The sequence below is a fragment of the Xiphias gladius genome, chromosome 6 (assembly GCF_016859285.1).
Source record: "Xiphias gladius isolate SHS-SW01 ecotype Sanya breed wild chromosome 6, ASM1685928v1, whole genome shotgun sequence".
Taxonomy (NCBI): domain Eukaryota; kingdom Metazoa; phylum Chordata; class Actinopteri; order Istiophoriformes; family Xiphiidae; genus Xiphias; species Xiphias gladius.
Genome location: NC_053405.1, coordinates 30,944,559 through 30,972,095, shown reverse-complemented (window position 1 = coordinate 30,972,095; position 27,537 = coordinate 30,944,559). Strand labels below are relative to the sequence as shown.

At 38.4% G+C, this 27,537-nt stretch overlaps 1 protein-coding gene across 4 annotated transcripts in view; it reads left to right on the top strand.

The window, feature by feature from the left end:
* Nucleotides 1-27,537, top strand: part of LOC120790556 (cadherin-2-like) — a 93,032-nt gene that overhangs the window by 21,031 nt on the left and 44,464 nt on the right. For all 4 annotated transcript variants that reach the window (XM_040128203.1, XM_040128204.1, XM_040128206.1 and 1 more), the window contains 3 exons: nt 18,557-18,786; nt 22,955-23,128; nt 26,138-26,293. In XM_040128203.1, coding sequence (XP_039984137.1) covers nt 18,557-18,786; nt 22,955-23,128; nt 26,138-26,293 — 560 coding nt within the window. The remainder of the gene's footprint in view (nt 1-18,556; nt 18,787-22,954; nt 23,129-26,137; nt 26,294-27,537) is intronic.

The window sequence follows — 27,537 nt, the reverse complement described above, 5'->3', positions numbered from 1 at the left end:
GCCAAGTGTCATGTTTCTAGCTCATTCCAGCTCTCGGTAATTTCAGCCACAGTATAAGTCGACAGATAATAATAAACCAGCATAAACACAAAATAGTTCTACCCTTTCGGGGCCAATCCCTAATGAACCGGCACAAACTCAGTAGGGTTCTACCCATTGAGGGTTTGAACCTTAATAACCCTGGTTGCAAACAATTAGTTTTGGAGTCCTGCATATTTGATATATCTGCAGGTCATATAATTCACAGACATCACAGACAATCCGTAGGTACTCTTTAACTTTTTTCCCATGAGAAGTGTTATAATCTATTTGACAAAAGCCATGCATTAAAAGATTTCCTCAATGATAAATGCAGTCTGTCTCTCATGTCATTTTTTGCTGATGTTGAGGAAACCAGATCATCCTTTTCTAATTCTGTTCATCATATTTCACATAAAATACTCAAAAGCCAGCTAGAGACAGTTTTGGACCTCAGACTAACCACACAGTGTAGACAGAAGGAGGCCAGCTTTCTCCAGAACTTGCTTTGTGTGTGTTTATGTACTGTATTTGTGAGTGTGGAGGAGGAGATTCCAGGTCTGGTTGTCATTATATTGTCTGTATCTTAAACTGACAAATCCCAGACACTACCACACTCAGCTCCACAGATATGGCTGGAATGTTTGCACTGTGTGTGTATGTGTGTTAGTGTTTGTACTCCCACGGGGTGCTCTTCCAGCTGTGGTTTTTCATGTTCCACTAAATCCTGTCCTCCCATTTTCATTCTCTACTTCATTCCCATCTCCCTCTCCAGCTTCGTCTCTCACCCGTTTTCTGTTAAATTAATTATGGCTACATGCCTGACCTCACATCTGACAAATGAATGTGTGTGTGTATGAGTAAGCGTGCATACACGGGTGTGTGCATGTATGAGTGGTGGAGCTCAGGGTTGTGTGGGTACCTTTGCGTCAGTATGAAGGGAATATGTTGTTCATCTACTATTTAATGGTGTATATTTGCAAGAAACATGCACTTTTCCCCCGCTTAAACACATGTTGATGGAATGATAGGATCATACTATAACTTCAGACAGTTTCATTGACTGGGGACCCAACTAGTGTGTTTTCTGAATTGATATAGCAAATAGCAGTACAGTGTATGTACTTTCAGTTCATATAGTGTAAAAACAGTGCAATGAGGGGTAACTTGACATCACTTTTTAGATTCACTAGTGGTTTGGCTCTTTTGATGGCAGTTTTACTCGGTCCATTTCTTTGGGCTAGAATGAAAATATTTTGACAAATATTGGATAGATTGATCATGAAATTTTGTGCAGACATTCAGGGTCCACAGAGGGTGAATCCTGAGGATGACTTTTCATTATTTTGAGTGAAATATCTCAACAATTATTAGATCTATGGTCATGAAATTTGGCACAAATATTCAGCATCACCAGAGGATGAATTCTAAAGCCTTTGTTGATCCTCTGACTTAAGTTCTAGCACCTCCAGCAGGTGGAAGTTATCAAATTATTAAATATCTCAACATTTAGTGGATGGCTTAGCACAGAATTTGGCTCAGACATTAACTGTTCCCAGAAGATGAATCCTTAATTTATTTTCTTAGTATACTTTGGATCTCAACTTGTATCCATCGTACAATTTGGTTTTATTTACAATGAGCAGAATATTTGTCCCGTTATCATGCAGGGTTGGGGCATATGGATAACATGATAATTTTCCAATATATATGTATATCATATATTGGAAAATGATCATGATTTTCTGGAAAATTTGGATGGAAATGCATATTTTAGCTAAGCCAGCACATGAAATACTTCACAAATTAAAATACTTTATTACATGGATGGAGAAAACATATAAAAATCACCTCATAGATTTGTAACATTACATCAATGCTCTAATACATTCAGAGATGTTAAAGGAAGAGCTACCATTGTATAAAGAGATTAGCAGATTGTTAACAAATTCATGTTGTCTCATGGTATATATCATCATATGGCCCAACCCTATTGTCATGTCGCAAGAACTACCACAGTGATCTTGTTGATTTTTTGAAGCACAATCATCTTTCAGCAACAAATATTTTAGTTGACCGAAAAGCCCCCCCCCCAGAGGCCTAACTCTGAGTACTGTGATGTCTCTCTGAGCCTTTTATTCTTTACCTCCTACAGTAAAGGAGCAGACAGGAGTCAAATTGATTATGCAGTGTGGAACAGTGCCTAAGATTCATGTATTAGGAGGGTAAAAGCTTGCACAGAAATCAATAGTCTGTTTTATCTTACTCAGGGAGACTGTTGATCTGTTTATGTAGTACATCCAGAAAGACATATGCCTGTGACTAAATCGCAACTGTGATGTTATACCACAGTTTTTGTATAATTTTATTTTTACTGTGAAACCCTGAGAGTATGTTGTGATTAAGAGCTTTAATTATGCTCTGTGAAAAAAAGTAACCCACAAAATGAACTACATTAAACTGTAAGATGAGTCTATGCTCTGCAGGTAAGCTGTTGCTAAAGGGTTGATTTCATTGACAATGGTGTTAACGTTACTGCAATCATCTTTTAACTCTGTGACACACCGCAGAGCAGTATTTCTGTTGTATCATACTAACAGGATGGACACTTACTGAAAAAAACCAAGAGAGGCTCATAGGAGGTCATTTTGACCTTGGAAACAGTAAAAAAAAAGTACAAAAAATCTTAACTCAATGTCCACTTATTAGCCTTTTCTGTGGCTTTAACAGCATCTCATGGTCTTAATCAGCGACTGGCGTTTGCTCAATAAGCAAACTTACTGAGTAAAAATATTTAAAAAAAAACTGAGGACACGTCATTACCTGAAGACTGTTAGATGCAGCTGAAAGCTCTGAAGAATTCACCAGCGAAGGTAAATGTGTAACACAGCATCCATATTGTTTCTATAGTTACCTGCAGTTTAATGACCAACTCTCCACTCATCTCATGGTCTACATCAGCTACTACTGTTACCAAGGTATTCACCTTACAATTCACTTTTCTCTAAAATAGAGAAAACCAAAAAAATCTGACAATGGAAAATGTTTGCAATTATTGCTTAAACTATGATTTAAAGGAGTCATAATTTAACAAAACTGGTGCACATTCATTTTCTGTTGATTAACTAAATGACTGATGGAATAAAAGTCTGTAAGACCAAGTATTGTAAAATGGTTGAGTTAGAAAAATAGGCATCAAATGTCCAGTCTGGTTCATAGTCTTGTTGACTTTTTCTTTAATAAAATATTTTTTCTTGTTCAATTACTTGGGTTTACACAACACTGAACATTTTCAATCAAAAAGAACATGTTTGTATTCCTTAAAGTAAGGTATTGAAAAGAAGTACTGTCTTTAGTATTGCTTAAAATAACACTCTAACTGCCAATGACAAAGGTGTTTGTTGCAGTAGTGGACTCACCTAGACATCGTGATCAGTTAGTAATACCACTTTACGAGGTGTAGTGTGTCAGAGACAGAGGGTGCTGTGCTGTGACTGACAGCCACCCTGTCTGTCTGGGCAAGCTGGCTTCCGGGCTCATAATACCATTTGCCAATGTGTGTGTAATGCATTGTGAGTTTTTGTGTAAACCCCGGAGAACTCTGTGCGCTGTGTGTCTGTATGTGTGCTACTGAATGTGTGCTACTGTGTTTGAGTTTGTTTCTCTCTACTAGTGGGTTGATAGAATCAGTAAGGCCTGTCACGGTCTATTAAGGCTCTGCTGCCATCATCCTAGTCATTGTCCTGCCTTAGCCTCTGAAAACCTCACACATAGATGAACTCTATACATTAGGTATCATTGCTCCTGTGCACATTTGCATAAGAGCAGTATCAGTATAATTAAAATTAAAAAACTGTAAGTCAAACAACTCCATCTCCTTTACAATACGGATACAGGAACTGTTGTCTGTGCTACTGTTCAGCTCCAGATATACACTGTGAGGGTGGTATGATACATGGACACTCATTATCGCTAATGTAAGAAAACGAACACTCCATGTCATACACTTAAAAGACTAAAAAATGTGCCAAAAAAGGGGACATGTCATCATAATTAAGGCACCGACCCAAAGAGTAACGGAACATTGAGCTTCAGTTCACTCTTTACAGTGGAAACTGCAGTTGATGAAATAATCTTAACTTAAGATTGGTTGTTCTTGTTCTGGAGCTTCCAAGCTCAACTTTTTTTTTTCCGCTTTGCTTCATCATGGATCATGTGTCTTTGGAGTTGCCATGTCATACTCAGCCTATTACAAGATGGTCGACAATATTTTCACAAAGCACGTGGCGTGTTGGTGTGAGCGGTTGGGACTGGGTGGTATGGTGTGTCAGAGTTCAGAGCTACAACTGAGGCTCATCAGGTTTTTCTTTTATCTGGGACGACAACTTCCCCCAGCTCTCCACCAAAACACACTCCCAGCCAGCGACAGACTGTTTCAGGCTGTTTAATTATGTGGCTTTCCCCGCATCATGTTTCCTCAGTTTTTTCTCCCTTAACCCTACTCTGAACTTTATTGAGGTTCATTCTGAGTTACAGTTTGAACAGTGTACAGTTTGGAAATCAAAATTTCTGTATGCATGCTGCCAAAATGTATTACTAGGAGTTTCTTTGAACTGGAGTTTCTATGTTGCCTGCATGTTTGCACCAACCCAAGATTTGTCAGTGTTTAGTTATGCTGTGTCAGATCCAGTCCTTCCACCATCCCAGAAAGATCAAAAGAGATTTCTACTCCATCCTAAAAGCCAAAGAAAACACATTGCTTTGATTTGATGCATTGCTTTGACATGTGACCCTTACTGGTGAAGGTTTTACCCAAAAGGTTATACCCAAATATTTTGTCCCAGTTTCAAAAGGAGTGGGTCACATCTCCACGGGAAGGCCTGTTTTTTTGGGATTGTGCATGAGGAGGAGAAGAAGAGGGGTGGGAGGTTGGGGGGTTGTTGATTTGAAGATTATTCAATTTCAAAGCCAACATTCGTTTATCCATAATCCAACTGTGTTGTACATGGCCGGAAACAGTCCTCACCCACATTGTTTGTGTGAAGTCTCTGTGTGCTTGTGTGTGTGTGTGTGTGTGTGTGTGTGTGTGTGTGTGTGTGTGTGTGTGTGTGTGTTTGTGTGCGTGTGCGTGTGCGTGTGTGTGAGTGCGCGTGTGTGAATCAGATCAATCAGGACAGGGCGACAGCTGTCCAATGAGGATTAGCTGTGTGTGTCTATAGTGTGCATGTCCTGTCATTCTGAGTTTAGTCTGCTCCCCATATACAGACTAAAACAGCAGCAGGCTGACCTTCTAATCTTGGCCTCCAGATTTCAGTCATTATTACTTAGATGCATTCACTCAAATGTTTACCATAAACCTTTAGTCTTACAGTCTGAAATGGAGCTATAAAGTGTGACTCGTAACCTGTCGTTAAAGCAAAACTATAGCTGTAAACATAGAAATAGCCTCCAATGAAAACATGAGTGTTTCAATAGCAGTGCAGAGGGGTGGAGAGGTCTTAAATGCATTTTTTAGTGATGTTTGGATGGCTCTAAGGATGAGGTTGACTCGTCTCTGGTCTGAGGGTATATTCATGGCATACTTTTGTAAAACATGTTTGTGGGCTTAGTCATCCTACTCTCTGTATTTATGCCTGCTGTTGGTTTTCTTCCTTCTTTCTTCTACTTTAATTTGTCAGGTAATTAATTTACTGGATTACCCCCCCAAAAAAGAAAAAAAGAAGTGAATCAGCCAGTTATATTGCATATTGGATTTTTTTTAACCTGTTCTCACTTGTCTCCCATTTTGTTTTAAAATAGACATTACCAAAAATTAAATATTTCCAGGAGGCCTCCTGAGTTACATATTTATAAACAGGTATACATACATATTGCTTTTGAATGAAGCTGAAAGCACATGTCTCACATCTAAAACATGAAAGTAGCCAATGGTGCAGTAATTCTGGCTGATAGCAAAATGGATTGTTAGCTAGTTAGCTCGTAACAGTTGATATAAGAACTGAAGACAGTGTGTCACAGTAACCTACATTTGGAGATAAGTCAGCCTTAGCAGAACATTCAGTTTTGCTTAAGCCATGCAGCAGGAACTGTACACCACAAATCAGATCAGATGAACTCCTGTGCAAAGATGACCAGTAAGTATAAAGCCTGCTGTAATATTCTGGGATGGAAGTAATTTCAGTTTGCTGTAGATTAGGGCTCAACATGATTTTTCTCTGTCTAGACTCTTATGAACAAAAGTAACCTGTTTTTTGTTAATGTTGTCAAACAGTAACTTAGGTTACTGTGAATTAAAAAAACAAATCCAAAACAATGGCCGACTTAATTTAGTAAGGGTCTCAAACTGAAAGATGGATTATGATTAGGGATTATGCCTCTGAACAGAATATAAATGCAAGTGATGTTAAAAAAAAGTTCACCGTAATACAAGTAAAGTGTTACAGTTTATTCCAAGTGAGTATGAAAGCACCAATGTGTTTGTCTGGTGATTAAAGAACAAAAAAAGTGATTGCAGCTGGATCTCAGATAAAACACAGCTGGACTGACGTCGGAATAAAAGATTTACTTCACAGGAAAAAAATTTTTGCAGTGACTGGAACTTCAGACTGGGGTTAACTGACAGTACACGTAGGCAAGGTCGAGCTAATGCCGATTTAGATCAACATCATTTTACCTGTTTTTTTGTGTGTTTAAATTGCACATTATTATACATATTATATATCATAGCTCAAATCTGACCATCTAAACATGGGTTTGATGAATTCTATTATATGCACACCCCTACAAGCTGTATCAGCAGTGTTGTTAGGCATTGTGAAATAACAATCAGTTCTCCAATCACTCAGACTTGGCAAATAAAACATTCATGTCACAGCTGCATGTAGAAAAGGCTGTATAAAATCTTCTCTCCTTAAAAGTAATGAACACTGGCCAAAGGCTGGGCAAAAAGCCAAAAATAGACCAACATGTTGTTATGTTTGGTAGATTCATTCCCTCTGTCAGGCAGTTGTTTATAGACCACCCCTTTAATGCACCCAAATCACATCTAACCCAAAGTAACAACAAACACTTGTCATTGTGCGTGTATGTGTATGTGTGTGTGTGTGTGTGTGTGTCATTGTGTTCATTCATAACAAAGAAAGTCTAGGCAGCAGTCTTCCAATAGCCACGAGTGTTCAGTCTAATGCAGATTGATAAAATGAATAATGTTGGTGCGGGTGCAGAAAAAAATGCAATGTGTGTAGGCACAGTGTGACATTGGTCCTTATGATACAGAACTAAACAAAAATGAGGAATTTGTTCCATCACCTCAAACACAACACATGCGCATTTCACAACTGCGCACTTGACCAGGTCACTTGTCAGACACAGCAGCATTTGCTAATGTGACTCCATACACCCACAGATACAATGAGACAACTGATGCCTTAAATTGATTTATAATTTGACTCGCAAGAGATGTGTAACTGAGCTTTTAACTTTAACTTTAATTTCCTATTATAGCAAACAAATACTAATGCTTAATGCTGAAATAGTTTTTGGCTCCATTAATACAGATTTTTGTATTAACCATGGATCAGAAGACTACATGTAATGTGAAGGGTGTTGCTTATATTAACAAACCCACAGAGAATTATCACCAACTCCGCTGTTACCCTCAGCTGTACACAGCTTTTTCATGTCTATGAGCTCATTGTTTTGGCTTTCCAGCCTGCAAACTCTGCCCTCATCAACCTTTTTTCTGGCGGCAGCAGCTGTTTTCAGAGAAAATGCTCTGATAAAGCTCTGTCCACTACCTGCTAAGCATCAAACAGCAGACAAACACAGTTAGAGACCACCATTTAGCAGCTAAAGAGCCAAATATTTCTCTCAGGAGTTTGTCCAAAAACAGAGCTAAAAGAGTGTGAATATTGGACTTAAATTCATCAGGTGCACACAAAAACCACTCCAAATGAATAGCCCAATATCTCAGAATTTCATTCATGATGGAAATTTCACCCCTTGTGATTTATGTCCAAAGTTAATGCTTCATGCCGGTGCATTAGCTGGTGTACTTTTCATCTACCGAGGTGGAAAGTATGGGTGCAGAGGTCGAGGTGGTTGATGGATGTGTATTGTCTCTGACAGGAGTTTGCCTTTTTATTAACAATGGCCATGATCATTCCTTAACCTTAACCATGTCATAGTTACCATGCACAGATATTGTGGATAGTGAGAATTTAAAAAAAATATTCCGCCAATGAGGTTGAGATAAATCCTAATGTTGTACTAATACAATCCCATTAACTATTTTACAAGGTGATATCATGTCTGTCCCTAAAAAAATCAATTCATGTAGCCTTAACTCCTGAATATGTTGAATAAACTCAGAGTCATAATCAATGACTCTTTATTATTCAGTACCAATAAATCATAAGAAACCCACTGTTTGGATGTAAAGTCATGTGCACAAGTCAGTTTTAAGTTAAGTTATCATTTTATCTGTTGCTCCTGAGGTAAACGTGACAATTAATCGTGATATGGATTTCAGGTCATATCGTGAATCTTTAACATCGACTATCTAGAGGAACTTGTGCCCTCAGGTACTGTCTCAAACTTTTATCACTGTGATGAATCCTGGGGTCTTAGTCCCTTCCAGCATTGCAATGAGTTTCCCGCAGAAGCTAGACTTATGTCATTTACTCCTCCAGGGTCATATTCTGATGGCTGTGTGTTCATCCACTTTGTATTTACATCGTATAACCTGATAGCAAACTGCCTGAACATCTCAGGTTTCTGCATCAAGGATTTCGCTGAAGCGTTTTCCATCGAGATATCTGTGTTGTATGTTGTGGTGCGGATCTGGTGTAGAGGAGAATGGAGTGGAGGAGAAGATGTGTGCACTCATGACGACTCTAAATGCCTGTTCCTGAGCTGGATATAAGGTTTATTTAATGAAAGTCCTTTTAGTTGACAGATTGCTGCTCTTTATGCCTGTAGAATCTCTTTATCCATGGCCATGTAGAAATTCAGGAGGTGATTTGGGAGGATTTTGAGGGGGAGCAGAGCAGCAGGAGGAGGGTGACCTGTGAATGGATTCATTATGACGGAGGAGATGGGTTCATTAACACCCACCAACCCTGCCGAAAAGGAGAGCCCCAGTAGTAGTCTTTGGAGGAGCAAAGCATGCTACGTGCATGCGCGCGCGCGTGTGTGTATGTGTGTGTATTGGCAGGTGCAGGAGGTGATAATTGGTAGTAGTCTCATGTTTGCTCAGGCACAGATCTGAAAGTGGAGATCTTCACTGTCTCATTGGCTTTGAGATATCAGATTCCTCTGTGGCTGTCTGTGGGTGTCACTGTCTCTCCTCTCTTTTCCCTCCCCCTGCTTTCCTGTGTCCAACCCTCTTTTCTTTCACTGATGGGAACTAGACAGACTTGTTTGCTGATTTTTACCTGGTATTGAGCTTGAAGCATTCAGAAATGGAAGAACACTTGCTGGTGTACAGTAGGTGGCAGTTTCACATATTCAGACTTCTCTGCAATGAATGTGCTCCACAATAGTACCACAATGATTAGTTGAGTAATTTATTAGTCCATCAACGAAAAAAGTTGATTATTGTTTAAGTCATATATCAATTAAAAATGTCAAAAATTAGCTTGTTACATATTTTTGTGTACATTTGAAAAACATTCACTGCTTCCAGCTTCACAGGTGTGAAAAGTTGCTACTTTTCTCTGTTTTTTAACAGGGTAAACTGAATCTCTTTGGGTTTTGAACTATGTTGGACAAAACAAGATTTTTGTTGATGTCACCTTGGACTCTGGAAACTTGTGGTGGGATAAAATAATTACTTAATTCATTGAAAAAATATCATAATATAGATTATAGGTTAATTGATAATGAAAACAACCAGTATCCTAATTGCATTGTAATCCATTTGAAAGTGTGCTCTGATCTGAAAAGACAAGGCTAGGATAATAAAACTGACAAAAATGAAAGCAGACATGTAAGGCTAGGTGTGTGAAAATATTTCTAGTGCCAGTACAAGAACATGAGTTTCAGTAGCAATGCACAATACCATTTTCTATATTTTACTTTGAGAAAATATAAACATTTGATGACAAGTTAATTTGGAATTTAACAAAAGAAACACATTTCCAAATACTTTATATATATACACACATATATATATATATATATATATAATCAAAACAACACTACGAAGCTTGAAACCAGAAACTAGATGCAAACTTCAGGAACATGAATCATTTCTATGTGACAATGGGCACATCTCAGTTAATATCAAAAAATATTGAGGTTTGATACCTAGCCCTAAATGCTGTATCTATAATTATGCTGATTTAGATCCAATTCTTAGACTAGCAATGTCCCAAGCTGGTATCAGGATCTGGCCCAATGTAACCATTCTTTGATGGTAAAATCCTGTTTCCTAAGTCCTAAAATCTGTTTCTAGCTATGCTTTTATGGGCTCCAAGTACACCAGATGTCTAAAAAAGAAAGTTCCTGATATAGTTTAAAGTCTGTGTGATCCAAGAATAAGAAAAGCTTAAGAATTTAACCAGATATTATACACTGACCCTTACAATGCAGTTTTTGAAACCCATTGCTATGGACACATTACTTTCAGTTCAAAATACTATTGATGTGTGATGCCCACAGACATGACATTTATTGTGTTGTATTACCTAATTCAAGCAAATGTCACATAACTGCAGATCTTTCCAAAATGGACGTAAATCAGTATTTACCTGGATGGTAGAAGAATACCATAAAAAAATCTAACATGCCGACATGTTTTGGAAAAGGAATCGGTGTCATGTAATGTTTATGTGATTTGTAGTGAATAAGGTGAAATATATAAAAACACTAGTATAGTCCTGTAATAGTGGTAAAATAATGTATTTGTGAACAATAGTGTGTGTTCCATGTCCATTCTGTCTCCAGTGACTCCACCCTTGAGTTTATCAGTGATGAGAGGTTAGGTGGTCGGATCAGCCTCAACATGGCTGCTGTGTACTCCTTTAAACCACTTGGCTAATCTGTCAGTCTATTTGTATGGCTAATATGTGTGTGTAGTGTGATTAGATGAAGATCAGTGCAGGGTTTGATCAGAGCCTTAACAAAACATCAAGAATTGATAGTGAGAGTTTGTGAGCACTGATTGTTGTAGGTTATTTGCTCAGACGGCTCAGTCTTAAGATTGAATATAGTGGGAAGGAGCCAGACTGTGTTCAAACTGAAGGCCTTCCATTCAGTCACAAGAAAAGTGAAGAGCGATACTAAGGTATTCATGGTTCTTTGACTAAATAACTGCTGTCTCTGATGTCAATGAAAAATCCCCCAAGGGCCAAAATGTCTCAAGTCTGAATCTCAATTCAAGCCAGTAAAAATATTTGTAAAACATAGAGACAGTATATCACGGACATAAGTCACCTTCAGACTAATTGGCCGGCTTCTATTGTTCTGTTATCAATGGACATTTTCTGGAATTGCTCTATTAAAAATAAATTGGAGACATACATTGTGACCACAGGTTGAGGCGCCACTCTTATCTCTCCAGGGGCTTTTGTGCAGTTCTGTACTGGTGCTGTTACAATTAAATAAAGCAGTATAATGAAGTAAATCTCATTTAGTTGTGAGAGTACACCAAGGCAATCAGCAGTTGTCGCAGATGTGTGCTACAGATATTGATTGTCTGTCCAACACTGTAGGAATAACAGATATGAGAGCTCTGGTTGAAATGAGGCTTTCCTTAAACCACTTCATGTACTCTTCCTGCAAGGTTACGAAGTCTCCTAATCTCACTCCTTGTTTGTGTGTGTGTTAAATAGGAAATCCACCATAAAGCAGATTTATATCACATTCATAAACCACATTTATGTCTCTGAGCAAGTCAGTGATTCAGTGCGAGCGTGTTAATTTATGTTGATGCACCACAACATGATGCAGGCAAAAATTTGCCTAAGCACATTATGGCCGCCAGCTGTTGAGCAAGAAGGCCTGGTGGGTCAGTAAATGGATGCACCTGTGAACAGCAAGTGATGATAGTGGTCGAGACGAGTGGTCGAGTTCTTATTGCCTGTGATTCATCTATCAGCCCTTGCTCTCTTCACATAGTAATACCCTGACGAAGTCTGTAATGCAGGGAGAAGACTACAGATCTCTGACCCCTTTTGTCTGACTAATTCAGCATTCACTCTGCATGTGTCTTTATTTGCAACATATTGACCTTTCAGAGCCGTAGCTGATTGATTTGGCATGCTTCCTGGTGTTATCTCTCTGGGGTGGGGGGCGTGATGCAGTCCCGCCCACCAAGGCCAGAGGAACACACTGGCTTTCTGACCAGTGGCAAGTTGCCAGGGGGAACCAGGGTGGTGGTAAGAGACCATGTGCATTCTACTAGTGAGGGAGTATTATTTTTGACATGGAGGTTTTAAATTCAGGGTGATGCAACACCAAATGGTTTGTCTTTTAGTTAATTTCCATTGGAATACTTGACCTTGACATTTCATGTTGTTTTTGCAATAGTAGAGCTCAAAAAAAAAAAAAAAAACAGAGAGGAGATCTTGTAGTACAGAATTTTGAAAACAAGTAATCCATAGGTTTTTGTCAACCTCCCAAATCAGTTATCACATAATGAATGGTTTCTTTGTGCTGCATTTCTACCCATAGGTAACAAATACTAGGAGGTAGAGGAAACTGCTACTCCATGAAATGTGACAGGATGGCATGGTCACATTTCTTAAGATGCTTTTTGGAGCAGTTAGCATTATGGCTAACATTTATTTTCATTATCACTTAATCTCTCAATTATGTTATAATTAATTGCTTAATGTATAAAAAGGAAGAAATTGGAAACTATGTCCATCCCAAGTGCCCAGAGTCCAAGGTGATGTCTTTAAATATCTTGTTTTGTCTGACACAGTCCAAAACCCAAAGAGATTCAGTTTGCTGTGATAGAAAACAGATAAAAGCAGTAGATTATCATATTTGTGAAGTTGGAATCGGTGAATGAAGCATAAAACTTAATCTGTTATCATGCAGTGTCATCCAGGTGATGATGTGACTGAGCATATACCTGTTTTCAGTTTAGTTTATATGAGCTCTCAGTTTGCTCTGCAGAGTCCAATTTTAACATGCTGTCTGGAGACTTCTGCTGCTTTCATGTTCAGTAATCCTCTTAGAAAGATGCCTGAGATCCTGAAAGCCTGTTCCTGACCAGGTGCAAACCATTCCCTCCAAAGAACACACAGGAAGCAAAAAAAACACCTTCTTTGACAAGCTAGCAGCTAGCCATGCTTTCCTGGAGAACCACTACACATTAAATCTGTGATTATTTTTACGAGGTTAGGTTTATAACAATATCCTGTGGTTGAGGAACACAGGCATTTAATCTCAAGTTTTTATTCTAAATACAGACTTTCACATATGTGCTGTAGAAAATAATCCACCTCATTCATTGTGACCACAGCTACTTTCTTCTTCAAAAGAAACAATAACTTCTATTATCTACAAACAAATGACTACAACCGTACTAGGCAAACAGCCAATCAAATAGCAGCGTGCCAGCAGGTAGTTGGACCCACATGGCATCAAATTTTGTCCTATAATTTTTCATTACCAAAGACTTGGGTCATATGCATTGTTGTATCCCCACTCCCCACATAGAGACCTTAAGAGCAATTAAAAATTAATTTTAAACTGTAGAATAATGAGCATGATTTTATATTTTATTTCATGATTTTATCCAAAACTACATTCAGTTCTTATTTACTCATTGCCACTAAAACCACACTTTTTCTACTGCCAGTAGAAAAAATTTGGTTCTAGTGGCTTTGCCCCAAATGACCCATCGCCATTACTTTTAATTTTCTTTAAATGTTAAGTTCTCTTACTGTGAATAGTTAAGTTAGTAGAAGATAAAGTCATCCCCAAAAGGCATATAGTTGAAACATTCTTTTCAAAAATTAAAAATGAGTGTATTATTTTTGTTTTGTACAAGTTTAGACTTAATAAGAGGAAAGGAGGGCCACACAAAAGTTTGGGCACCCCAGGAGATTTGAGCTCTCAGATAACTTTTACCAAGGTTTCAGACCTTAATTAGCTTCTTAGGGCTATGGCTTGTTCACAATCATTGTTAGGAAAGTGATTCAAATCAGCAGCCTTTGGCTCCTCTAAGCAGCTGCCTAGCACTCTGAAAATTAAAATAATTAATGCCCACAAAGCAGGAGAAGGCTATAAGAAGATAGCAAAGCATTTTCAGGTCCCTCAGTTCATAATGTAATTAAGAAATGGCAGTTAACAGGAACGTTGGAGGTCAAGTTGAGGTCTGGAAGTCCAAGAAAATTCTCAGAGAGAACTGCTTGTAGGATTGCTAGAAAGACAAATCAAAACCCCCGTTTGAATGCAAAAGACCTCCAGGAAGATATAACAGACTGGAGTGATGGAGTACTGTTCTACTGTTCAGTGTCACCTGCACAAACATGACTTTCATGTAAGAGTCATTAGAAGAAAACCTTTCCTGCACCCTTGCCACAAAATTCAGTGTCAGACTTTTTGTCTAAAGGTATGGAGGGTGCGGAATGTCTTGAAAAGAACACCTCTCTAACTGTTAAACGTGGGGGTTGGGCATGCTCTGTGCTAGTGTAGCAGCCAGTGGCATGGGGAACATTTCATTAATAGAGGGAAGAATGGATTCAACTAATATCAGCAAATCTGGAGGCAAACATCACACAGTCTGTAACACAAGCTGAAGATGAAAAGAGGATAGCTTTAACCTAAACAAACTTCAAAATCCACAAAGGGCTATCTCAAGACGCACAAGCTCAAGGTTTTACTATGGCCCTCACAGTCCCCCGACCTAACCATAATCGAAAATCTGTAGATATACCTCAATAGAGCAGTGCATGCAAGACAGCCCAAGAATCTCACAGAAGTAGAAGCCTTTTGCAAGGAAGAATGGGTGAAAATCCATCAAACAAGAACTGAAAGACTCTTAGTTGGCTACAAAAAGCATTTACAAGCTTTACAAGGTTTACTTGCCTAACTGGGTTTCACTAAGTACTGACCATGCAGGGTGCCCAAACTTTTGTTTCAGGCCCTTTTCCTTTTTTTGTTATTTTGAAACTGTAAAAGATAGAAGTAAAAATATTATCTTGCTTAAAATATTAAAGAAATGTGTCTTTAACTTTATCCTTTTGGAAATCAGGTCATCTCTTACTCGCTTAATTGTTACTACAATCACAAGGGTACAAACTTTTTCATGCCACTGTACCATACTTCCCTTATTGTGCCTTGTAAATAGCGTTCACATCAAAATCTGAGTTGTAATTATGACTACGATTTTTCTGAAGGCTCCGATATGCTTAATAATACAGAGGTGTTTGAAAAGGCAGACAAAAGGATTGCTTCGCATCAGCCAAAGCCTTTCGCTCAAGGTAAATAAACCCACATTTAATGGCTGTAGTGTTATAATGTACAGTATTTTTAATCCTCGCCAAAATTTGCACTCATACAACTGTCTTTAGTTGTGACATGAATGCTTGCAAGTCTTAAAAATGGCAAATTTCCCATCACGAACACCCTTTCAGTTTGATGTGAACACAGCATAGTTATCCTGAGGGAAAAACAGTGCTAGTTCCTCACAGCTAACCATGCTGTATTCACCATCTAAGAACACTTCCTGTCTCTACTGCTTAGAAAATTAGCAAACTCGACTCATTCAGGGTTTTCCCTAGTATAGAAAGGCAGCGTTTCTGCAGAGATCCTTAAGCCGAATGATAGTAAAAAGAAAAATCTCAAGAAAAAAGTGTTTTCCTCAGATCTTTATCACAATTGAAGGATTAAAAGTTTATCATTTAAGAATACTTGTAGCTATTGGTTTAAACCAATCTTAAATAATCATATCAGTTGTAAGCAACTGGCTCTGTTAGCTCTGCATTTTTAGCTATATCGCTCTGTCCTGTTCTCTGTCCCTGCTCCTTTAAGCACTTGCTTCTTCCATCTTCCTTATCATGATGTAAGGCTTGTAGCATGGAGTGGGTGTTTATGTGGGTCCACTGGGCTGTTGTGAGCTTTTTTTTTTTTTTCTGGATTTATCAAGCTGCTCTTGTGTGGCACATTTAGGATTGGGAAGGGTTCTTGGGAAATACACCTCTGCCATTACTGAGTAATTCCTTCCAACCATTACTGAGTATTTTCTTAAGACTGTACCCCATTTACTATATTATATTAATTTATATCGCAGCTCTTATTCTGCCTTACTTTGTCTCAAAACGTAGACTTCCACAAATTTGAACAATTTAAAATTTGATAATAGCTTAATAAATGACAATAATTATTCTGAATATAAAAAAAACACAAAAGCCTGACCAATGCATTGGTATGCCAATATCATCGGCTGTAATTGGGTTATCACAGAGATATTTTTATTGGTGTATATGTTTGCAGATACTTTATATATTCTTTATTTACCACAACTGCACAGAGAAGCAGGCTTTTATTTGAAACAGTCTCTGATTAGTGACGCGCCTTTTATGACACAAAGCATTTGGAAATCTACTAAAACACAGAAGCAACTTCCAGAGAAGATATAATGTTAAAAATAGTAATCCAAAGTTTATAAGAACCTATAGGATGCATCTAAGATGCAAACATTTAAAATGTGTGGAAACATGTAAACAAGCTTTTAGTATATGGTGTGTTCACACTAGAAAAGTGAGAAAACAAACTATATCAAAACAGACAGTATGTGTGTCTGTAGAATGGTAGCAGCTGAGTCGGCGTGGCGGCGTCTGGAGTGAGGGAGTAGGTGCTGCAGCCGCCAGGTGTGGAGGTGTAGATTTTTCGGTTGAAATTGGTGGGACAACACAGAGACAGAATGGGACACCGCGTTCCAGTAACAAGGATAAATCCACAGTTGAATTTCCAGTGAGGGTTTATTATAGGGAAAGTTTGAGACGGAGAAGGGAAGCATCTGACCAATTCATGTTAGTCCCCCGGGGATGGTGTCAGTGTTCAAACCCTTTCTGGGCATTATGTACATTGATGATCGGAGGCTGCATACCTACAACAAGACCAAACATCACATGTTTATCTCAAAGTGTTATGGAGATATTAGTACATGAGTTCAACAGACATACAACTTGCAGATTTAAGCTGTAATTAATAGCAAAACTCTAATATAAGTAAGAATACATAACACAATAATGGCATTGGAGCATTTTAAGAGCAGAGATGTTTAATTTGGCAACTTTCTTTGTTTTGAGAAGAGTAAAGGAAAGAGCAGGAGGGGGAGTTAGAAAGTTCCAGGGGGAGAATGGCTGCGTTATGTTATAACACATATTACGTCACGGGTTCAGATGCTCATTACATTACATCTTTGGTTCTGTTGGTCTAACAGTGATATTAAGTTCCTTTTCTCCAATCCCATCTTGATTTTTTCTGTATGTAGTTCCATGTATGTTGAAAGAAATTTCTAGGGGTCAAACAATGGTCACATCGGGGCAGCAGCCTCCCTGCTGCTAGAGGGGCCTGTGTAATCTCCAATATCGTCTTCCAGGGCTATTAGCAGTCACTCGTTAATCTGGTTTTATATTCTGCCTCCTTTAGGAGGACGTTGATTGTCTTTAAATGTAAACACCAGTCATTGTTTGGTATCTGGTTAGAGTGGCAAATGGCCTCAACTAATTTATGGCTGTGGGAAAAGAATTCGTCTTGAAGGGGGGATGCATCTTTTGGAGGTAGCCTGGAATACATCACATCTATGTGAATCTGATTGAATCTGGTGTTCTGCTCCATAACATAATTTATTTCACACTGTACACATTGTAGTCTGATGCTCTAAAAATAACACATTATAAATAAAAATGCATTTACAGTATATCCAAGAAATATAGAAAATCAATAAGTACAGTAATTTGTCTTCCAACTCCAACTGCAGAATTACACATGATCATACGCACACACGCACACACACACACACACACACACACACACACACACACACACACACACACACACACACACACACACACACACACACACACACACACACACACCCACAAGGTTCAGGGAATCACAGCAGCTCTTACCAATGCTCACCTGAATGCCTGGTTGGTTTTCCAGTTGACCTCTCTTCATTTTCTTCTCTCTCTCTTTTTGTCTTTTTTCTGTCTCATAAGTGCTATTTCCATCCAGCCATCAAGCAAATTTCAAATCAACTTTTACAACACCACTAAAAATAACATCAACACAACTGAATAAGATGTGTTTCTGTAAGGAGAAGTAAACGAATTACCATTCTGAAAGTAAAAACAATATGTAATCATGAACTCACTGGTGGGTTCAGCGGGGATGGAAAGTTAAACACCTTGTGAACTATCTTCTGGGCTTATTTAGACAACTTACAATCACAATACAGCAAACACAACTCACGCACTCTCACACACACATTCACACACAGCACATCACACAGGTGATTAATGGTTTTTTCCACTCAGTCTGACATCTGTCTCCGTCTTTCTGTCTACCACAGTGAGCTTCACAGACTGCGGTGGTGGGAGGGTGTGGTTCGAGGTTCAAGATTCGTCTGATTTCAGGGTGAGTGAGGATGGTGTGGTCTACACCCTGCGGTGCCTCAGTCTGGCAGGAAAGGAAAAAGCCTTGGTGGTTGTCAACGCTCAAGATCTGCAGTCCAAACAGGTCTGGAATACCACAGTGCACCTCCACATACGTCCAAATGGCAACAATGCAGGACCTGAACAGGTAAAACAATAGTGGTACAGAGCTGTATCATGAAGACTTGTAGTTTCATCACACTGTATACTAACCTGTTTACTACGAATAACCTGAAAAAGTGTCTACAATTAAAGCATATGCTTTGTAGTCCCGGCAGCGTTCTCATTGTCCTCTTTTTACTTTAATTGGTTAATTTAGTTAAAATAACACTAGAGACAGGTCTTTATTTCTCATTTCCCTTTTTAAGTATATTGTATCATATTTTAGTAAGACGGCTCCCTGTTTTCTAATCTGCTCCCATTTTGATTTACTGTTGATGCAAACTCAACACTTCCTCAATATTTACCTATTGTCTTGATAAATACAGTATGATGTCTATGTCCACAGCAACAATTCCATCAGTACAACAGTCATCTCACACTCACCACTCTGCTGATCTCAGAAACAGAAATACTGACTTCAAGCCACCTCCAGTTTGCCAGTTGTAATTGCAGTTAAGTTAATGTCAGTTTCCTGCGATGATTTTTTTCAAATCAAAGCCCTTTAGTGACTTAGGCTACATCCACATTAAGATGGCTAAATTCTAAAAGACTTTAGTGCAAAAAGGACATTCATCTACACCAGGCTTTTAAGCTCGTTTCTTACCTCCGTCCAAATTAAAACGCCAAAACACGTAATTCTCCTACTACTGGGCATGTGTAGAGGACAGACGAGCAAACCAGCCACAGATAAAAGTGAAGAAGAAATAGTATACTATTTCTGTTTCTGCTCCATGCATTGTTTATAGCAAGAAAACAATGAAATGCCACACTACTGCCACCATCTGTTTGGTCACCAATATAACAGTGTTTCTACAAAGCTCAGTTTTCCCCAAACATACTACAACGCCAAGCCAGCATTCTCAGATTTAAGAAATATCAAGTAGACACAAGTGGAAATAATTACTGAATGAAAACCAGTGTTCAAATTACAGGGGGAGCCAGGGGGGCTTAGCTCCCCCAAAAGAGACCTGTGCCCCCACAGAGGCAACAAAATAAGAGCAATACATGAAGTCAAATTAAAATCTAATGTCTTGTCATCAGTAATTTTGAATGTATGTCTGCAGCTCTGCTGTGGTCATTGTATCTGACTTTATTTGCTGTCAGTAATACCTGAAGCACATCGGATCTGGACATTGATCTGGGTGTTTAATGGGCTGCATTCATGTGTTATTTTGTTGCCTATACACAATTATTGTGTATGGATTTGGTGTCAGATCAGTGCTTCTCAACGACTGGCTACTGGAACAGACCTTCTGACAGCACATTCAGTTTGGCAGTCTTTCTCATCATTTCTGTCACAAGTTAAAACTAAGTATTCTGTTAGTCAGCATGCAGTGAAGGCTTTACTGCCCTTCCAGATCACACACCTTTGTGAGGCAGATTTCTCTTTTATGTCAGCCACAGGGAAAAGTTGGAAACATCATTTCATAACATTTTTTTTCAGGAAGTGACAAATTAATTATGAAATGAATTAGTTGTTAAACTAGAGACACACTTAATTTCTCATTAAGTAGTGAGCTTTTTATATTTCCTTGTGATATTTGGTATTAGTGTGGCGATAGCTTAATGAAGTTTGTCTATCACTCCCTCCGAAGTGGTCTATGGTCCTGTTATGATTTTTTAACAACCATCTTCCAGATTTTCTTTATTAGCCCCTGCTGAGCTGCTAAATGTTTGGTTGTAAAGGGTTTCTCAACTTTCCAACATGATAAATTTGTATTTATTTGCATTCTTTGCATGTTTCTAGCCCTACTATATGCAAAGGGAATGGCTTCTTCTTATGTTATTGATAATTATGATAATAATGGTAATGTAAAATTGTATCATTACTGTCCCTAACTTTGTCACTATGAACACAGTGTCGAAACTATTTGTTATTTGATCGATTATTCCTAAATGTGAGAATTTGCTGTGTTTCTGTGGTTTTACATTATTTCTACTGAATACCTAGAACTGTTGGTTGGACTAAACATAATTTATAGATGTAGTCATGGGCTCAGGAAACTTGTGATGGACATTTATCAGTTTTTTGACAGTTTTAGATAAAATAATTAGTAGGTTAAGAAATATGTGCAGTGGGGTCCAAAAGTCTGTGGTCTTGGACTTTTAGACCCCCCTGTATAATTGATAGATTAATCAATAATGAAAAGAATAAATAAATGCGGCAAGTATTCTCCTATTTTTTATGTTTTGTTAATTCCAAAGACAATGTTGTTCCTCCACTGTACACACCCCTCACTGTCCCTACATGAATGTACAGTGCACAAAGATAGATTGTCACTGAGTATTTAGATGTTTGAATCACCGTGACTTCATTAAAACACATAGCCTGACAGCATTAGTACATAACTGAATGCAAGTCTGAGAATGTCAGTCTGCATGAAACCTTCTGAGGGAAAACTGTAATTTTTGACAAGCAGAATCATTAAACTGTCTGAGCATGGTGGGCTGTTATTTCCCCCCACAGCTACAGTAATGTTGGATGCACTATCTACAGATATAAAATCACAGCTTTTTCAGCCCAGCAGGAGTCTGAGGTTGGTCAAGTACTGATTGCAGAGACAAAGTGAGTCAAACAGCCATCTGTTAGTCTGTTTCATGTACAAGAGTGATAATAAGGCCCTCTGCATGTATTTAGACAAGACACTGGCCTTGATTGGCTGTTCTTCTTAACACAGCCCAGAAATAGGCAGCTGCCATGTGCTTTAGTTGTGATCAGCATCGCTCGCTGAAGTCAGTGAGGAGGAGAATCACAGAGAGTGAAAGAAGCTGTCAACAATCCTTCAAAAGGAAAACACCATGGCAGTTAACAACCAGTCATTTGCCAGGGGTGCAGTGTCAGTACTGTGCCCTTCAACAGAGAGGCAGGACTAGGGTTGTTATCAAGTGAACCTGAAGAGTGAGATGAACGGGCAACACATTTACAGTCCACCAAGCTCCAAATGTCAGTAAAATAAGTCTTTGCCGGACACATCAGACAGGACCACCTCATGACAACACCTCACTTACTGTATATCAAGTGTTGAGTCTTTGTCCTCAGAAACTTCCACACTGCTGGCCCCCAAATTCTGTGATATGCACAAAAATATTGTCTTATTTCTCAAATATATCAACCTCAACTGCAAAAAGAACCAGGCTTTTATTTAAAACAAGCTAATATTACTGTAGGTCTTTACTTCTAGTAAATTGTGAATATTTCATCATATTTTAGTGAGAAGACTCCTTGATTTCTGTTCTGCTTCTGTTTTAAATTGCTGTTGATATAAACTTAAAACATCCCCCATGTTTACATGTTATCTTGATAAATAGAATGTATATTCCCTTAGCATTATTATAAAAACAAGAATACTTCCCTACAGCTCTGTTCCTCCTTTTAACAGAGTTATTGTTTTCATTCAGTCAATAATTCCAATTTTTTTACTATCCTATTTTTTCAGTCACTGTAAAGCTAGTAGCAGTCTAACTCAACACTTCCCACGCAACTTTTTTATATTAAAGGATTTCCAAAAAATATTTCATCATCCGCTTTCCTGGTAGACTTCTTTTTATGAGATTTTTTTTTCGGCATCTTTGCTTTTTTTGATAGCACGAGTAGAGAGACCTTGTGGTTACGTGGTATTCACTGTAACCATTAGGCTACTGGGTGGTAGGCTTTTAATGTGAAAAATCTTGCAGGAAGCGTTGCCTTTCACTGACAGTAGCTTAACAATGATCAAAAGAATGGCAAAGTAGAAAGGATCTGAATTAACTAGATGAAAACAGTATTTGTGTTAACCACAGAAACAGAGATCAGCAGAGTGCTGAGTATGACATGACAGCAGGTAAGAGATGGGGGGGCAGAGAAGATGAGAAGCTCTTCCTTTTCCTTATCATTCACTTTGAACCCTATACTTTAGTTGCACACTGACCATTCATGCAGATCTGTGGTTGCAACAGACACACACAGACTCATGCACACACACACACACACACAGAGTTACAGGTGGTGGTCATTTATCGGACAGACTATAATGAGAGCATTAATCCAAGACACTGGAATGAGATCAGAAATACCTTGAGTCACCAAGCCTTCCCAGCAGGATTGCTCTGCAATTCAGTGTTACTATGTGGGCGTGTGTAGCCCACTAAACAACACTTGTTTACTTTCTTTGCAGGTAAAGCCAAGTGATGCAACACTGACTCAGCCTCTGCCAGAGATCATGTTTCCATGGCACAGCATAGTTGTCAGGAGTGATGGCAGTCTGAGGCGCATGAAGAGGGACTGGGTCATTCCGCCTATCAATGTCCCCGAGAATTCACGAGGACAGTTCCCGGAGGACCTAGTTAGAGTAAGACACATATGCACAAACAAACAAACCACACACAAAAGCAGGCGTGTCTCACAGTAGCTGTGAGGACCCTTTACTGACTAACCCTATAGCAAAATAACATTTATATAGATAGAGATTTCAAGGGAAATACAAAGGGAAATACAATGTGCTTTATGAAAAAGCAAAGAACATTAAAGGCACACACACACACACACACACACACACATACACACAACCCTAACGGCGATCAAAACAATCAAATGCAACTTTAAAAGACATTCACAGCAAAATAAAGCTAATTAAATGCACAGGAAACAAAGGAATGTTGTTAATCTGTTTTTAAATGTGAACACTGAGGCAGACCTAATGTAATCTGACAAAGTATTCCAGCTGCTGGGAGCATAAAAACTAAAAGCAGCTTCAACAACTTTGCATTTAACCCTCGCCAAACCCAGGGGGCCTGTGCCAGATGACCCGTCAGAGATGTACAGCTGAGCAAGGCAATGCAGAGCTTTTAAGACAAGATTTACAATTTAGGTATAAATTGTAGAATTGACTGTAAGCCGATGCAGAAAACTGAGAGTTGTCTTACATGTTTAACTTCATGATTATGCAACATATTATATTGTATTGTTGGATGATGTGAAACATTAATAACCTTAACAGCAGCCAATCCAAGAGTCCTCCCCTGAAGGACACCACATGTAATGTCTAAGTCTCTAGACATAAAGGGCTAGATTTGATGAGAAACTGGAGTTGTTCAAATGCGTACTGTTGTTTTCATTGAGTTTGGGACAGCGATCTGCATATAAGTAGCTCCTGATTAACAAAAACAGCAGCTCATTATGTAATCATCTCCTGGACTGATTCTGGTACTTCCATCCAGACGCACTCTGTGAGTGAAGGAGAGCAGTTCAGATGTCAGATTTCAATGAGATGACTAATCTGGGGTAATTAATGATAATATAGTGATCTTGATTATAAAATATTTACTTTGGCCAACTCCACCTGAGAAAAACTGTTGGAATTACTCAAAATATTACTCATATTACTTTCTTAAATTAATTATTAGATAATACTGTTTATACGGTGCTCCACTGCAGATATTTTTATTGCCAAGTACTGTGTTACAAATAAATAAATAAGGGTTTATAAAAATTGTGATTGGTCAGTGAGCTCTATCCAGCACACGAAAGCAGCACGCCCTCATTGATGGTCCACCAGCCCCTCAATGTGGCAGGATTTCTCTCGATGCTCCTGATGGCCAGTCTGACTATGACAGATGGGCCCATTGCCAATACGTTTGTGTGTGTGTGTGTGTGAGAGAGAGAGAGTGAGCAAGAGTGGGGCAAAGAGGAGCTGACCCAGATAGCAAAACGAAACTTATGGGAGAATGAATGTGCTTGCACACATCTCCACTATCTACTCAAATCTTACCCATTTTAAATAGTAGAAATACAAAATACAAAAAAATAAAATACAAAATAAATATTGATACAATATTGATATTGGTGTGGGCCACCAAAAATAAATCAATGTATGGCAAACTCTGGTTCATTAATAATCAGCTTCATTTTTGTTATTAATAATCATGTTATTGTAATTATAATAATCATGTAATCATGATGCTTTCTTCCTTTGGCTCCTGTAAATCTGCGCTGTGTTTACGCCTCCTTTTAAGAGGAGAGTTTTCCCCACAAAGCTCACAGTCATAAGTAGCATGAACCCAGTAACTCGAGGGGAATACATAATCAACCTCTGTATATCTCCTCCTATTATTTGCATGATTATCCCTTTAATGCATATGCACTGATGAGAGGTGCAGCTTGCAGACACTCGCACAAATGTCATGCAAACTGCTACTCCAGCCTTCTGTCTCCTTGATAAATAAAGCACATCTGCACCTGAAAAATTGATGCAAAAGCTGCAGTAAATCTGGCCCAAAGTTCTTATGAGATGTAGAAATATGTTGTCTCTTCAGTTAGGACCCAAGCAAGTACTGACCCAGACAAGCCTACCTACTTCTTAGGCCTTTCAGCTAAGAAGCTCTGTCAGAGCTACAGAAGGACCAAGCATGACAGAAATGTCGTGGCCTTTTCTTTCTTCATTTTATAAAGCAACCAGCTATTTAGCTGTGACTGATACTATGTGATGGTTGAGAACTTGACATCTTGGTGAACAGAATATGTAACTGAATAATATGAGCTAAAATGTTTCACCAACTACCGTTCAGAGCTTTCAGCTGCATTCCATGGTGTGAATTCAGTGAAAGGAGTTGGCTCAGGTTGCACTAATTTGTTCTGAGAAAACTAGCTATTGAGTAACTTTAACGTATTGTTTCACTTTTGGAAGCCATTGTTCCTGTGATATGACACTATATGCCAATATGGGATATATAAGAAACAAAATATAAGAAAAGAAACAAAAAATGATATTTGATATTTGATTTATTGTGCTACCTATATATCACTGACACCATGTCCTCTTGAATACATGTCATTAACACTTGATTGTTAATGAGGACATATGAAGTCAGGTTGGCTAAAAGGCTTTCTCCTCTGAATGTGGTTTCTATGTAGATGATTTCTTTAGGGCTTCTGTTAACATAAATTCAGGAATATTATGAGTAGCAATTCAAAATGTATTCCTCCTCTCCCAATTCCACACAAAATCCTGCTCCTTTCTCTTTTAAGTGTATAAAATGTTCAACTCAGTTATACAACGGCAGTTAAACCTGAAAGAATCCTTGTAGGTAAAACATTCTTGCTTTTAATTTTCAGCGTATCTCAATTTTCATCCTCTTTTTTTTGTTTTGTTCATATATCTGTGTGTATGCATGTCAAGACCTATCTTTACAGGAGACACATCCAAGTCAAACTCAGAAACTTTAGCACTTATATTTTATTATATCCTTCCCTTAAATAGGCAGACATGTTAACTAGGAAAACACCGACAGCAGTAGATTCACCAGATGAAAGAAGTGAAAAATGCCCTTTCCTTATCTTCCCCTCTCTGTCTGTCCTTCAGATCCGCTCAGACCGGGATAAGAACCGGATGCTGCGTTACAGTGTGACAGGCCCTGGGGCAGACCAGCCTCCGACCGGCATCTTCATCATCAACCCAATCTCAGGCCAGCTGTCTGTCACCAAACCTTTGGACAGAGAGCACATCTCAAACTTTCATGTAAGACTCTCTACATGTGACAGCTAAGGTCAACAGCAAAGCAAAAATTTCATGTTTCAGTTCAGGTCACTTTACATTTGGATTTATAGTGATATGCAAAGCCGCATGGCTCCCTGTACCAGCGCTGCTAGGAACCCTATTGTAATCGCTCAGATTTTTATTTTATTTTTTTTTATTCTTTTGTTGGTAAAAATGGTACTGCAGCATACACTGTTAAAGTTATGTAAGTGACATTTTCAGGGGAGGTATAGAATAGTGCACACATGTCAGACACCAAAAATGACAGTGGCACTATAATCATAATCAAGGTGAGCGTGTTTTGGCCAGTAACTCCCACATGGAACATCACACAGTTAAAAACCGTACATGCATGTGTGCCCTGAATTTATCTGAATCTTGTGTAATAGGCCACACCTATTTCCTCCTATACTTTTTTTTTTTGCAAAATTGTGGAATTTATATTTTGTGGCAAAATCATGAAATATGTTAAAATTATTTTTCCAAAGTTCTCTTAGGCTGTAAGTGTGATCTGCATGACAATGTATGTACTCTCATATTCACAAGTTATTAAAATGGTAAATGATAAATGGACTGCATTTACATAGCCCTTTTCTAGTCTTAGGCATGTAGTGCTTTACACTACATGCCTCATTCACCCATTCATACACACATTCATACAGCACTTTTCGATACATACAATGCTTTTTCATACACACACAAAAAAGAGTTTTGATACTCCAAAAAATGCTAAAGTTTTAAAGGAAAAACTCGTACTCGTACCATGGAAGTGATGTCATATCTTTAGATAGGCCTGTCCAATTAACACAAAACTTAGTTTGGAGTTCGACATTGAGGTTCTGTTGGTGCATATTGGCCACTAGATGGCACAGTTACAAGACATTAAAAAATATGCAAAAACTACTTTTTCAAACTTAAAATATCTTAGGTTGAAGTTAAATCTGCATAAATTGTTGCATGTAGCATTTGAGCACTCTCATGGTTTTTGGATCACTTACCCCAAAACATGGCGTAAGTGAGCTTACTTCTACTGCACTTCGAACCCAAAAAACTATGTTACAGAGAACCTCACAGTGTTATGGTAAAGAGCAAAGGACAATAAAAAAGCTAAATTCTAACTTTTTGTTAAGAAAAGGTAAAAAATGAGTCACATTGGAAGGTTACAGAATAAAATTTTGGTTGTAAAATTTTCTTTTAAAATAAGATTAGCTGCAGTGACATGCCTA